The sequence below is a fragment of the Anticarsia gemmatalis genome, chromosome 20, assembly GCF_050436995.1.
Source record: "Anticarsia gemmatalis isolate Benzon Research Colony breed Stoneville strain chromosome 20, ilAntGemm2 primary, whole genome shotgun sequence".
Lineage (NCBI taxonomy): Eukaryota > Metazoa > Arthropoda > Insecta > Lepidoptera > Erebidae > Anticarsia > Anticarsia gemmatalis.
Window position 1 is genome coordinate 6,131,926 of NC_134764.1, and position 14,138 is coordinate 6,146,063.

At 40.2% G+C, this 14,138-nt stretch overlaps 2 protein-coding genes across 13 annotated transcripts in view; one reads left to right on the top strand and one right to left on the bottom strand.

The window, feature by feature from the left end:
- Nucleotides 1-1,011: 1,011 nt before the first annotated feature.
- On the top strand, nt 1,012-5,631 carry LOC142981367 (odorant receptor 4-like). Its single transcript, XM_076127232.1, has 12 exons — nt 1,012-1,089; nt 1,293-1,393; nt 1,746-1,906; nt 2,233-2,385; nt 2,801-2,980; nt 3,704-3,856; nt 4,072-4,198; nt 4,353-4,449; nt 4,679-4,780; nt 4,901-4,989; nt 5,077-5,143; nt 5,429-5,631. Exons 1-12 carry the CDS (start codon nt 1,027-1,029, stop codon nt 5,504-5,506), a joined length of 1,371 nt encoding a protein of 456 aa, XP_075983347.1. The 5' UTR covers nt 1,012-1,026; the 3' UTR covers nt 5,507-5,631.
- A 226-nt stretch (nt 5,632-5,857) lies between these two features.
- Smr (nuclear receptor corepressor smrter) overlaps nt 5,858-14,138 on the bottom strand; it is a 127,542-nt gene continuing 119,261 nt past the window's right edge. For 5 of the 12 annotated variants that reach the window (XM_076127223.1, XM_076127221.1, XM_076127216.1 and 2 more), the window contains 12 exons: nt 13,668-14,024; nt 13,043-13,355; nt 12,510-12,642; nt 12,021-12,063; nt 11,862-11,938; nt 11,258-11,441; nt 10,658-10,773; nt 10,066-10,249; nt 9,517-9,692; nt 8,758-8,910; nt 8,150-8,439; nt 5,858-7,840 (listed from right to left, as the gene is read on the bottom strand). In XM_076127223.1, the coding sequence (XP_075983338.1) occupies nt 7,731-7,840; nt 8,150-8,439; nt 8,758-8,910; nt 9,517-9,692; nt 10,066-10,249; nt 10,658-10,773; nt 11,258-11,441; nt 11,862-11,938; nt 12,021-12,063; nt 12,510-12,642; nt 13,043-13,355; nt 13,668-14,024 (2,136 nt within the window). In that variant the 3' untranslated portion in view covers nt 5,858-7,730. The remainder of the gene's footprint in view (nt 7,841-8,149; nt 8,440-8,757; nt 8,911-9,516; nt 9,693-10,065; nt 10,250-10,657; nt 10,774-11,257; nt 11,442-11,861; nt 11,939-12,020; nt 12,064-12,509; nt 12,643-13,042; nt 13,356-13,667; nt 14,025-14,138) is intronic. The other 7 variants (XM_076127220.1, XM_076127228.1, XM_076127219.1 and 4 more) reach the window with 6 other exon arrangements.

Below are 14,138 nucleotides of genomic sequence, written 5' to 3' on the forward strand. Positions count from 1 at the left end.
AATCGAGCTTAGAATTAAGTACATTAGGTAGGTATTGACTTTACATGGTAGGTATATTGAGATACTTAGTACTCAAAGAACATAGCAATAAATACTACTACCACGAGAACTGATATGTTTGCATGATTGGTTTTCAATGTATCCTACATTGAAAACCAATCATGCACATTATGCCAAAAAAGATCAGAGTTAATAAAAATAAATAATTTTAAGCACTTTTTACTTACCCCGTTTCCAATAAACCTGTAGATAGTTTTCTAAACTCGGGAATCAAACTCAGGAATCTTGTTTAGTTGTACACTACCACTTAAGAAGAAAAAACCAAATTATTTTTTAAACAGAAGTACCTAATACATAAATTAATAATCACCTCACACGGTCTGAGTATGTTATTTTCCCCGTTATACATTTTATATAAGTTTCGTAAGGCGGAAAGGTGGTGTAATTATAATAAACTCTTTTTAATTACCGGCAAGGGTTGGAAGACACAAAGAATACAGAACCTCATCAAATATTACTTCGACAATATAATTATATAAACAAGGAACTGCTTTATAAGATTTCACGCACACTTGCGACAAAAATATCAAGTCGATACCAAGTTTACTTAATAGATTCTTCCCGTTTTCAAACTTCGCAATTTTAATCCCGTAATAAGATGCACATTTAGATAGGTATGTTATAAATTGGCGTAGACGTAGTTCTGCATAAATAATTTAGTAGACACTTACCTGGTATTTCTGTTCCTCGATTTGCAATTCTTGACTTCGGAATCTGTTTGTTGAAGAAATGATTAAAAAGTAAGACTTCGTTTGTGCAATTTTGTCAAAGTTTGTCTTGAAAGTTCTCACGGAATCACCCCCATAAGACAATAGTATCTTTTCGCTATAGTTTGCGCTGAACCTTAAACAAAATAAGAAAGGCGTATTTTAACAAAGGGTGTATTTTTCTATAAGACTGTGTAATTAATAAAAAATTACCTCATGTTACGATACCGAACAATAGGAAATTGCACGGCGAAGCAAAATGACGTCTTTTCTGAAGAAAAGGTTTTTCAACCAAAAATCTAACTCGAGAATGCACGAAAAAGTAAGTTCCTATTAAATAAACTTTATAAAATTAATTGCATAAATGCTTTTTATATAATAAAATGTATATTATTATATAAAAAGCATTTGTTTTTGCATTGTGCTCTGAAATCCGGCGACGTAAGTTTGGTATTGTATTGTTTAGGCTAAAACATATTAAATAAATATAGATATGAAGGTTTTATCTATGCGAGTTTGTACCAGGTGTATTCCAAAGAGGATTACGAAGACACATTTGTGATCTCCAAAAGGATTCTTAGTTTGGTGGGCCTGCGAATGTCACACAACATCAGCGAAGCTCGTACGTAAGTATCTAGAGCTTCCTTTTATATTCTCAAAAAGTTTGTCACTCCCGCAAAGACAAAGGCAAAGACTTGCTCTTCCTAAAAGTGTAGATAAATAATGCGCCAGTTTTCTCTTCGTTCCCATTTACTAGCCCTAATGCCCTACTGTTATACAAGTTACGGAAAAGAGACGATATACCAATGGAGATATTTTAACGGACAGACTGCAATAATTCGAGAACTATGCGCCCGCGCATTGAGTTCGCTAGTTCCTTCATTATAAAAGAAAAAGCAGGAGTCAATTGCAAAGACATGAACATAAATGTTACACTTCGCTTTTTAATTACAAAATTCTTTTAAACGTACGCGGCAGTAAATACTGGAGCATGTTCTACTGGTTCGAGATAATGAACGTGATGATCGGCGGCCCTTCGGAGCTGGTCTGCATGATCATGACGGCGGTGAACGCCAAGACCTTCCGCGACGCCATCGAGCTGTTCCGCATGATGCCGTGCTTCGGCTGCAGCGTACTCTGTACGTGCTCTTGTAATATCAATTTATTGTATCGAATAATCGTAATATCAATTTGCACAAATCTTTCATTATATTTTTTAGCTTTTAGTTAGTAGATATGTCTAGGTATAGAAAAAATATACCTGATATTATCTAGCCTTTCCAAAAGCATATTCGGTTTCCTAATTACTCTTGTATTATGATTAGAGGTCTTAGAATCTAAGAAAAAAGTCTCGCTTTACCAATTTTGGAAAGTGGTTTAAAGAATGTTTAAATAAAATTATAGTCAGCTTCTGAAATTATGAGTTGATTTTATGACTTCATTTTTGTTTCGTCTGCGCAAACAGCTCTGTTCAAATCAATGAAGATAAAATGCAACCGCGGCGTGTTCGAGAACTTGTACAATGAACTACGAGACATGTGGCCGCAGGGGGAGATCTCTGATGATGAACACCGTATCATGAGCGCAGCGCTAAAGGAATTCAATTTTATTGTAAAAGGTTTGTCAAACAACACATCAAATAAGGGTACAAATATGGTGCTACTTATTAACGCGTGAGAGCTCCAAATGAGTACAGATAAAATCATATAATCTCTATTAAACTGACACATCCCGTTTTCAGGGACGGTATAGCACGTCTATTTTCAGATGTCGGTTTCATTACCTTTACGTTATTTGTCGTCATCATCTACACTTTTTAATAATGATACTCAAAAAATACACAGCAATTAATTACGTTCTCTGGTCTCTGCCTAACCCTATGGGAAGAAGGCGTGATTTTATGCATGTATGTTAATTATGTAGTTACTTTATTCAACTTAGCCATTTTACCACAGCGACTTGTACCGAAACGTAAAACTAAAGTTCGAATTGTTCAAATACGAGAATAGACGATATAAATCCATTTCCACCAGGTTACTACTGGTGCAACAACGTGCTGCTCGTGACGTTTCTCTCGCCGCCGTACTTCATCTATCTGTACCGCTACCTCGGCTTCGACGCGTCCTTCTACCTGCCCTTCGAGTTCTGGCTGCCCTTCGACCCTCTGCAGCCCTACATCTACGAGTTTATACTCGTGCTACAGACTTGGGACGGTTAGACACACGACATTATTAGTTTAATGCCTCCTCTCCTCTCCTCCTCTCATACCAAGTGAGACTACATAATGCCTCCTCTACACAACTCGCGAAGTTCCTCGGCGAAATACTCGGTACTAAGTTGACTGAAGTCCGAAGTGATGCACTTCACATTCGTTCAACTTCGCGAGGAGCTCATTCGTGTAGGGTGTACGTATCTTCATGTTCTTTGACTCGGCCGCAAAAACCGACAACAAACGGAACTCGGCTGAGGCGAGGTAAAGTTGGACGAAGTAAACCCAAGAGCCTCTCTACATTATTCTATTCGTCTAACCTCGTTTAACTTCGCGAGTAGTGTAGAGGAGGCATTAAGTAGTCTCACTTGGTATAAAATTTATGACACCTACTGGTGTCCTACTGATAGTACTACGAAAAACATCAGTGATTTTATAAAGCTTCGAAGTAACTTTATTAGATACGACTTCTACAATTTAAACATCCATTAAATTATACAAAAATAAAATTTTGCAATCCATAACACAAAAATGTTCTTTCAATTGCCTAAATGTCTTAGAATACTTATACAAAATATGCACTTACAAAAGATAGCGTACTTCTCGAACCGTAAAGATGAGCATAATTTGTTATTTTTCAGAGGGTAAAACCATCTCCCATCGATTAGTAGATTAATTATTAACTAAATAAAATAAAAAATTACCTTTATTCTTGATGTATGTTTAGCAACGGTGGTGATCCACTTCAACATAGCGTGGGACATCTTATTCTGTACCTACCTGGCGCACATCACCGTTCAGATAGATCTCCTTGCACGACGCGTACGCCGGCTTATTTACGTGCCCGTAGACCATCAGCTCATCGACTCGTATCCACTAGGTGAGTAGCAGTTATCTTAAAAACTTCTTAACTTTATATTATTTTAGAATAAAATTTTGAATAAGTTATGCAGTACTTTTTCAATTACAGGTAGGTAGTTGGAAACTTTATTGAAAAATGAAAAGTGACATTTGAATTTTCGTTCTAAAACTGCGTTTTAAATAGACTTTGTTTACAAGTGATAAAAGTATTTATTAGGAAATTGTTTTAAACAGCTGCTACGAGTAGGGAATTCGATCAAAATGAGAAAGAAGTGTTGAACTCGTACAACGATCGTGATTGGGAACTTCGCCACCAGAGGGAGCTTATTGACATTGTGAAAAGACACCATGCATTGATCAGGTACCTATTAAACTAAACTTTTCGTTCAAATAATAGGTATTTTTGTCTACTTTATTACTCTATGCGTGGATATACGCAAGCTATATTTTATATTCTTACTTTATTACTATAAACGTGTATGTACGCAAGTTAATAATTTTTATGGTATTTTCAGGCTGGCAGGCGACGTAGAATCAATGTTTAGTTTCGCGTTGTTAATCAATTTCATGAACAGTTCTATCATTATCTGTTTCTGCGGATTCTGCTGTGTGGTAAGTACCTAGGATCTTTGAAGAACCATAGAGCAGAATCAATTTGATTCCATTTAGTATTTTCCGCTATAAACCTCTCATCGGAAATGTTGGTTCTAGTAAGATTTTTCTCTAAAGCACTAGTTCCAATTGATCAAATCCCAATATGATTTATTTTTCTCATATGGAAATTGTAATAATTTTTGTGGCTTACATTCGGATTCTCACGCTTTTATTTTGATTTGTTTAGTTGATCGAGAAATGGAATGAGGTAGCTTACAAGTTTTTCCTAATGACTGCGCTCTCACAAACCTGGCTGCTGTGTTGGTATGGACAGAAACTATTGGATTCCGTAAGTATAATTATACACATACACTGACAATCAAAATAAGGATTTCCATTAATTCTTGTTTTTACTAAACATTTGGTATTTTCAAATAAGCCACGTTTTATGTTGTCTTTTTATCCTCAGAGTAATAATTTCGCCGAGGCTTTGTATCAAAGCGGCTGGTACAATGGATCAAAGAGAATCAAAAGTGCAGTTTTGATCATGTTACAGAGGTAAAACAGACAAGACGACAATTAAATAAATAAAACATTTTATATTTGATAAGGGGCGTCAGGTAATAATTTACCATTATGTTTCAGGGCTCAAACTAGTATTCACGTAACGACATACGGATTCTCAACGATCTCGTTGGCGAGCTACAGCACGGTAATATTCTTACAGTTATTAAAGTATGTATTATTATGTTTGTAACTATTACATGATAGCCTTCTATCTAAAAGAAGATGTACTATGGAGCCGTTTTTTTATGTTTATTTTGTCAGTATCCATCCCCCGTCAGGCCCTTGCCCAGCGGGCAGGGGTCTCCTCCCAAATGAGGGAGGACTTAGGCCTTGAGTCTACAACGCTAGCCAAGTGCTGGTTGGGGACTTTGCATGCATCTTGATATCTTTATTAATATTTGTTACATAATTTACTTATGTATTATTGTAGATAATAAAAACAGCGTGGTCGTACTTCACATTGTTGCTGAACTTCTACACAACTACCACAGACGGCGCTGACATCTAGACGCAGTTTATAGTATCATGTTGTTACTATAATATAGTTCTGTTCACAATTAGGCGATATTACTTCACTTACAATAAAATAAAGGCTTCATTTAGTTTACATATATTTTTGTGTAGTTAACAGGTTCAAAGTAAAATATAGATGACAATATAAAAGGTCTTTTATTTCAATATCAGCCTTATTGATTTATTTATATAATATTAAGTAGAACGGCCAAGGCCAATTACATATAGGTTTTGAAATAAAGAGCAGTCTAATATAAAATTATGTGGCTTTATAGGCTCAAAACTATTTCTGTTGGTAAAAGAAAAGCATATTCATATTAGAATATAGTAAATAAAACACAGAAAGTAGATTTGCATCTTATTTATTGATTTGTCCTCCCAAAACGCTTGTTTTCGCTTATGTTCGGACTTACAAGGATTATTTTTTTCTTGGGCTACTTACAGTACATTACAACTTTTATAAAGAAATCACAATGTGTATACAACGGGCACCGCCGCCGCCGCTCGACCCAGACACTCGCTCAAAGTAAATTTAATCAGTCGTTTTTTACACATAACTCGAAAACATTTACAAAAACATCGCGCGCCACTCCCACACCGAGCGAATGTTACAATTACAGTTACTATCGATGTGAGAACAAGGCGTGAACAATAACAATATAAACCGTACGTGAAAATGTATGAAAACTAACAACACCATTTGATGGCGGACGTGTATGATACAGGAGAGGGGCGGCGCGGGAGTGGCGCGAGACTCCAAAACTGGAACACATTACAAAAAGCAAAATGCACCTCTGTAGTGCTAGCGGCGGCGGCGAAGCGCGGACTCGTCGCGCCGCACCACAATATTTATAACGGCCACTCACACCACCTAACTAAAAAACGAAATCAAACGAATAATTAAACTCTTAGCTAACCTGTATAATTACAAATGCATATACATAATAACCATACACTTTTACATATGTATATAATTTATATTACTTAGTCTAGTCCGTTAACGTTACGCTATCTATATGTATAATGAAGGTCACGAACACGGTTCCTTCAGTCGTCGAGTATAGTATGAATGTCGAGTGATCGGGACCGCTCGCCCTGCGCCGCCTCGCTCCACGGTTATACACAACTTTACACAAACGATACGACGATGATATTTACAAGACGAAATGAACAAATGATAATTCAACTACGCGCAACTAACGCGAGACTAAGCACGAGGCGGGCGCAGGGCGGAGCGTCGAGCGCCGCGGCGAGCCGGCGCCCACAACTGTACAAGTAACTAAGTGTAGCTAAGTAATGGACGAAGTCGCGCGGTTCTATGCTATAGCGAGCGGGAGTACCCCGAGTGGCGATGGAAGACTGGATTAAAATACTAATTATTATTTATTCGTTACACCGTTTAAGTGATATTCGATACCGTCAGCGTTATCTCTGCCACTTAAATTTATTGTACTGAGGTAATGCATTATTAGCGGCAGTGCAATTTTGTGGAGTGGATTGTCATCGCACCACGCTGCGTACTCGTGTCGTCGCCGCGTCGTCGCCGCGTCGGACCGACGACGCGCCGACTTTATTACGCGATAACTACGAAAACATAATTGAAAGAACGCGGAACAAATAAATAAATAACGCCGCACGTCATAAGTCATCGTTAAGATACGACGCGAACGTGTCGCGTCTCGCCTCCCGGAGCGTTCGGGCGGTCCGTCAGAGTCCGTCCGATACATCGACACAATCTGCGGTGTCACCGCACGGCTGAACAATATAAATATTACTATACAGAACATAAGAGAGATCACACGAAATGCACTAACATGTCCAATCACATCTCGCTTCGATAATTCGTTACTATTTCATATGTATAATGTCTCTCGCATCGCCGGTCCGTTATGTGACGACTCACTGCACACGTCTGTCTCCGTGGATACGTCTCGTTCATTCATGAGTACGATCCATCAGTATTCAGTACGCTCCGTTCATTATGTTGATAATGCTTTACATAAATCATAAGTTTCCGAGCAGTATCAACAACCGTAGTTTTCTTACAATTGGAACATAAGACAACGCAAAAAGCGCACAAAAAGTAGTGAAAATGTTAAATATTAGCAGAAGGGAGCGTACGTGGGTGTGTGTTAGGTGTGCGTGTGTCGTATAACGGAGGCGGTCCGCTACCCGGCGCGGTGCGGGTGCGGGGGCGGGGGCGGGTGCGGGGGCGCGCGTCAGTCCTCGTCCGACAGCGGCTCGTACTGCGCCGACATGAGCGGCGCGGGCTCCGGCGGCGGCGGCGGCGCGGGGCCCGCCGGCCCGTGCCCGCCCGCGGCGCTGCCTGCTGGGGGGGAAACCGTTTGTTAGTATATAGCTTACAAATATGATTACAGAAATAAATGTTGTAACGATGTAAAAATACTTTAAATTCATGTAACATATTTCTGGACTACATATGACTCTGGGTAGGAGTTGAACCCACTGCTCTCAATATAATGAAGTGATTGACTACCGCATATTATAGCGAAAAGGAGATTAAACTAAACTTAAAAAAAATGTCTGTCTAAATCTTTTGTTCTAAAACATCATTTTAACGGCAGAGTTATTAATTAGTTAGCAAACATCGTCACAAGTATAATAAGATAGAACTAACCTAAGTAGTGTGTGTGTTCTGTCTGTGGCCCGTGTGTCGGGTACGTACCGTCGGTGGTGTTCGTGGCCACGTTGAGCGCCGAGTAGGGGTACGCGTACTGCGTGGTGGGGAAGGCCAGCGGCTTGGTGCGCTCGTCCGCGTCGCTGCGCATGACCTCCACGATGCGGTTGGTGACGTAGTCGAAGGCCGTCAGCACGCCGCCCGCGCCGCCCGCGCCGCCCCCGCCGCCCGCCGAGCCGGACCCCACCCCGCCCGACCCCACGCAGCTGTAGCGGCGGTTGCTGTTGTTTCTGTAATAAAAGATAATGTAAATAATTTGTAATATTACAAACAAATCATCCAAAGAAATACTACCATAACCCTTAATATATTTTTAGTAATTCATATTTACAAAATTTTGAAAATTACTAAAATAACTACAAATTACAAAAAATGAAGAAAAAACTGCATTGCAATGATAATGGCATTATGGCTACCACATTATCTTGATGAATTGCAATCTACGGTAAGAATATTTCAAGATATCCCAATGCTAAGATAAATATACCCTATTATTCGATATTATTCGATATCATATTCAAAACTAGGCCACATAGAAAGTTTCGTACCTATTAGCAGGATGGTTGTCGGGCGGCGACACGGGCTCGAGGTAGGGCGCGTGCTTGGGCGCGTCGCGTCGCTTCCACTCGTCGCTGCCGCCGCCGCTCCCGCTGCCGCCTCCGCTCACGTAGCCCTCCGAGTTCTGTACGCTAAATCTGTTGCTGTGAATATTTGAAATATTATAACTTTACATTATAGATACTTCAAATTTATTAATTACACAAGCGCAGTATTTTTTTATTTGCCTCCTTTGGCAAATAAAACACTGAAAAATTAACAGTAGGTGTGGTTCTTTCGAACATTATTTTATCTTAGTGGTGAAAAATCATGCGTTTGCCACAGTGACGGTCAACTTAGCTGCCTCGTCGGATGTGGTGGGTTCGAATCTAAATTACGACAAATATTTGTGTGATGAGTACAAGTGTCATTTCCGAGTTGGAATAGTACAAACACTGTTTAGTTTGTAATCAAATGATCGTATTTATGTAGATGTATTTACATACGGTCATATGATGAAGAAAAGATCTGTAGCTGGATTCTCTACTACTATCGACTACCGACCTGTCATCGAGAAATTTTGTATGAAAATCTGATCAGGGCCTCTTTCGGGCGTCGTAGAAACTTTTTTGGCAGTACATTCTAAATGACAAAATGTCGATAGCTAGCCGGTTGTCGGTAGTCGATAGTGGTAGAGAATCGAGGTACTGTTTATTGAATTGTGTGTCCAATAGCTCAAATGCTTAGTTGTCAAAATGTGTTGTACTTACTTATGATGCATGATGGAGGTGGTGGGACTGCAGAAGTCCCTGGTGATGATGTTGGAGGCCAGGTCCCCGAGCTTGATGCTGGTGGTGTGAGCTTGCAGCGCGGCCGCGTGCTCCTCGCGTTCTCGCTGCGACGCTGCCGATTCGCGCTCGTTTCGCTCTCCGCGTTCACCTCGCTCCTGAGATAAAAATGGTGACATTAGAATAAAATTCTAGGGTATTACCGTGTGGATCTAATGTTGAAGGAAAGCTAGGCTGATTGACTGTGTGGAATCTACATTTTATGTTGAAAATTTAGTTTAAGTAAAAAAAAAAAAAGAAATACAGAATATTCTTTTAGACTTATTGGTAATTGGTCTGTGTGAATCTATTGTAGATGATTAAAATTGATAAAATAAGGGAGAAAAGGCTAATAAATTTAAGATGTTATACATTCAAATATGTCACTTTTATAAAAGTTAAACAACACAATCTTTAATTTCAACACGAACAAAAGACAAACACATAAAATCATTATTAAATATGTACAAAAGAAATGAAGGTTGTACTCACAGGGAACCGCTGGTCGGAGTTCTGGCTGATCTGGTGCGTGATGATGGCGTCGATGAGCGAGGCGGCCGTGAGCGTGCCCTCGGCCGGGCGGGGCCGGTTGTCCGCTCCCGGCGCCGCGCCCGCGCCCGCCACCACGCTCGCCACCGCGCTCGACACCGCCGCCGCCGACACCACCGGCCTGCTGCTGGGGGAGGAAACAACATTATTAGACAAAATTATCAAACCGGGATACTTTTCGAAGCACTAACTGGACATTTTTTTAAAAGATTCTGTCTATTATTTTTAAAATGTAGGCAAGCGCGAATAAAAGACTACCGTTTGCCATTTACAATGCAAGTTCTATGCAATAGAGGGCCGATCTATAACTATTATATCTACCACATGTTAGCAAACTAAGGACTGCTTTTGAGAATATTCTAATATAGAGGTAAATTAGAAAAGCCAACACTCTGTCGAACCAAATACAAGAGAGAAATACTATATTATGTCAGGTTTAAAACTCGAGATATCGGTAAAATAAACTTTACACGAACTTCTGAACAAAATATACCTAATAAAATATAGAAGAAACTGTATTTGTTGTGTTACTTACTTGTCTTTCCTCTCTATATGATGCGGCGCGAGTGGTGTCTGCGCCCGCGGTTTACTGGGCGTGCTGTACGTCACCGACTGGATCATGCGCCGGTCACCGTCTTGAGATGATACACTCTGACAACACAACGTAAACACATTAATACAATATTCATTTAAAAGAAGTATTTGTATTTGGCAGTCACTATAAAACTTGCTATACACACATGATCAATTCGGTATTATTTATTGAATAACCGAACAGAATCGGTTGATTCGAAGTAATTATTGCACTTGTGCTGATCAGGTAATCCTTCACGCGTTCTATCACGTATCTAAGTGGACAACTATTCGAAAGCCACTATGCTGTACATTGTTTCTTCCCTTAGATTATAGTGATTAGCACGATATTTCAAAGCAGCAATGTACTGAATAGTGGCCTTCAATTTGACGTACACTAGTTGTCAACTGAGATACGTGATAGCCCCTCAGATCCGGTCACAATCCCGTTTTTATTCCGGGACGCTCATCTACATATATTCGATTTTACCACCCGGCTTGACCTATTAATGCCGAATTTGCATGTAGCAAGCCTAATAGTAAATGGTGTGGTTATACTTACAAGTTGGTGTGGCATATGGTGTCTGTCGTGTATAATCTGCGGTTGATGCTGCGGCGCCGGCTGTTGCCCGTGTTGCTGGCTATGTTGCTGGCTGTGTTGCTGGCTGTGTTGCTGGCTATGTTGCTGGCTGTGTTGCTGCCCGTGCTGCTCCATGCGACGCTGTTCCTGCATCGCGTGGATCGCGCTACAAAACAACATAACAGTTTTATAATAACTTCCATATTTATTGCGTGTATGACTAGATGTATGGATGTGAATGACGCTAAGAAAGTTTTTAAGAATCGTATTAAGTGCCGTTCTTTGGTCTCGGCATACCCTTATGGGAACAAGGCGTGATTTTGTGTAATAAAAAAGACCAAAAGTGCATTTTTCCTTGTCACTATCAGGAAGATTTGAGATTTTTTTGCGAAATAGGCTTTAATATCCTATTTAAAATATCGACAGTAACTTGAAAGTGAATATTGGTGTATAGAAATTCGCCTTAGAAAACAAATATTTAACATTTGAATCGTTCATTACGTTAAGTAATCGCTTTCAAACAATAAAACAAATAGGGAATGTTATAATAAAGATAAAAGTCTTTGCAAAAAATATATATGCTTACGTTTCTCTTCTCTGTATGTGTATCTGTCTGTCTCTCTCCATGTACTGCTGAGGCTGAACTCTTCTGTCCAACATTTGCTAAAATACAAACATTATTACATTAGAATGTGGTTACAATTCAACAACAAAGTTTAAATTAAAGTGTTTTATATATACTTACAGAAAACTGTGGTAGTTGTTGGAATTTTTGCGCCATCGCTAATCTGGAATTGATAAAAGATAATAAAATAAAATAATTAATAAATTTAACTCATTAATGTCCTACTGCTGGGCAAGGGTCTTCTCCCGTTTACAATTTAGGTAGTAAGTCCATCACGCTAGCCAATTGCGGGTTGGAGGACTTTGCATACATTTAAGAACTATTCTAAAGACACCGCTGTAAGAAACCGCTAATCTTAAGGTATAGAAAACATCAAAATTGCAAATCGAAAAATCGAATATCTTTTGTCCTTGTCTGTTAGCTTACCCCGGCAATAGTATTTTAATTTAAACTGGTCGTTGATTTTGCAATTTTTTAAAATTTTTACAGTGAGTTGCATAAAAAATCTGACTCTTGATTCAACTTGATAATGGTCAATAGCCGGTAAAAAAAATATTCAGAGCACTTTCCCTAGTATAACAAAAAAGTTTTAAACAGTGTTATGTTTACCTGATGTCATGTGGTTGCGCGTGGTGTTGTTGTTGTTTAGGTTCAGGCTTGGCGTCGGGCGCAGCGCCGCGCGGGACCGGCAGCGCCGTCGCCGCGGACGCCACGTCCACTAGCGACGTGAATGCTTCGTGACCTGTGGGGGGATATTATAGACTGTTTAGAGACAAGCTTGGTACAGGGCGTTAGGTAGACGGTTGTCCAAACAATATATGCATCCGATCTGAGCTGCTGTCGACGCTTCTAAAGCGTTCAATCTAAATTAAGACTTACTGTTTCGCAGATATGATACTAAGTCTTAAAGTTGAGCATTTTTGTATTAAACCAAGACTGCACTGCATTGTAAAGATAGTGCCTACGACGCTTGCTAGAAGTGCCGCTCGGTTTTCAACAGTCGATAGTAGGAGGATATCGCTGCTCAAGTGCAGGCATATCGTGCGTTTCGAACCGAATCAAGCTTGATATAAGTTCATCCTTTGATAACGAAAATTAGACACTTTTAGGCCGTTTTATAAAAGATGTAGCGTAGTACTCACCAGGTGGCGGATGTGGCGGGTGTTGGTGCTGTGCGTGCGGGTGCTGATGCTGCGTGTGCTGCTGGTGTTGCTGGTGCTGCTGGTGCTGCGAGTGCTGCGGCAGCGGGTGCGGGTGCGGCGCGTGGTGGTGCGCGTAGTGCGGCGTGTGGCGCGTGATGACGGACACGGCGTCGGGCCGGAAGCCGGGCGACGCGGCCCGCTCGCGCTCGCGCCGCGCGCCGCCGTGCCCCATCTGCTGCGACGTGATGAAGTCCGCCATGATGATCTGCCGCTGCTCCAGGCCGTACGCGCGCGCGTACCCCGACCCGCCCGTCTGTAAATACGTACACGGTTTATTTCTAATACTTACTAAGGATCGATGAAAAAAATTAAATCGCTGTCTAAATTTACTTTGACAATGACCATAATTTTTTTTTACAAATTATAAATTTTTGTTATGACTGTACTACTACAATGAAAACTTAAAAAATATTTTTTTTTCTGTTCTTGTATTGAGTTTTGCCAGAGCTTGTAGAACAAAAGTTGTTGCTATTATATTTATTCATCTTATTATATTAGCTGTCTAGTCCTACGAGGGTTTGGAGGTTTTTCAAACAACCTTGTAGATTTATGTACTAATACTTACAGGTGAAAACGAAGGAGACTGCGGCCGCGGTTGACTCGTGGCCCCAGGATAATACGCGCCACCCGGACTCCGCCTCTTGTAGTACTCCATAGCTCTCTTATCCGCCAAGTGATGGGTCCCATGTACCGGGGTCCCAGCCGTTATAGACCCCGCAGTCTTTTGCTCAGCGTTTCTTAAAGGCTCAAATCTCGAGGTCTCGACTGGGGTCCCAAGGGTTATTGACCCCTTGTTAGGAGCCTGTTTTAACGTTGATCTTGGAGGTTGTGACACACATTTAGGTTTCGAGTACTGATTTGGAGATTCTCTCTCCGGTTGTGGACGATACGATTGGTATTCCGTTGAGTTTCTATATACCTGCTGGAAGATTGGAAAAATAGGTTCAATATTTTATCCAATATACAATAAAATTTTTATATTTTACATAATTTCGTATATTTATAATCAGAAGCTATAAAATGTGCTAATGCACTT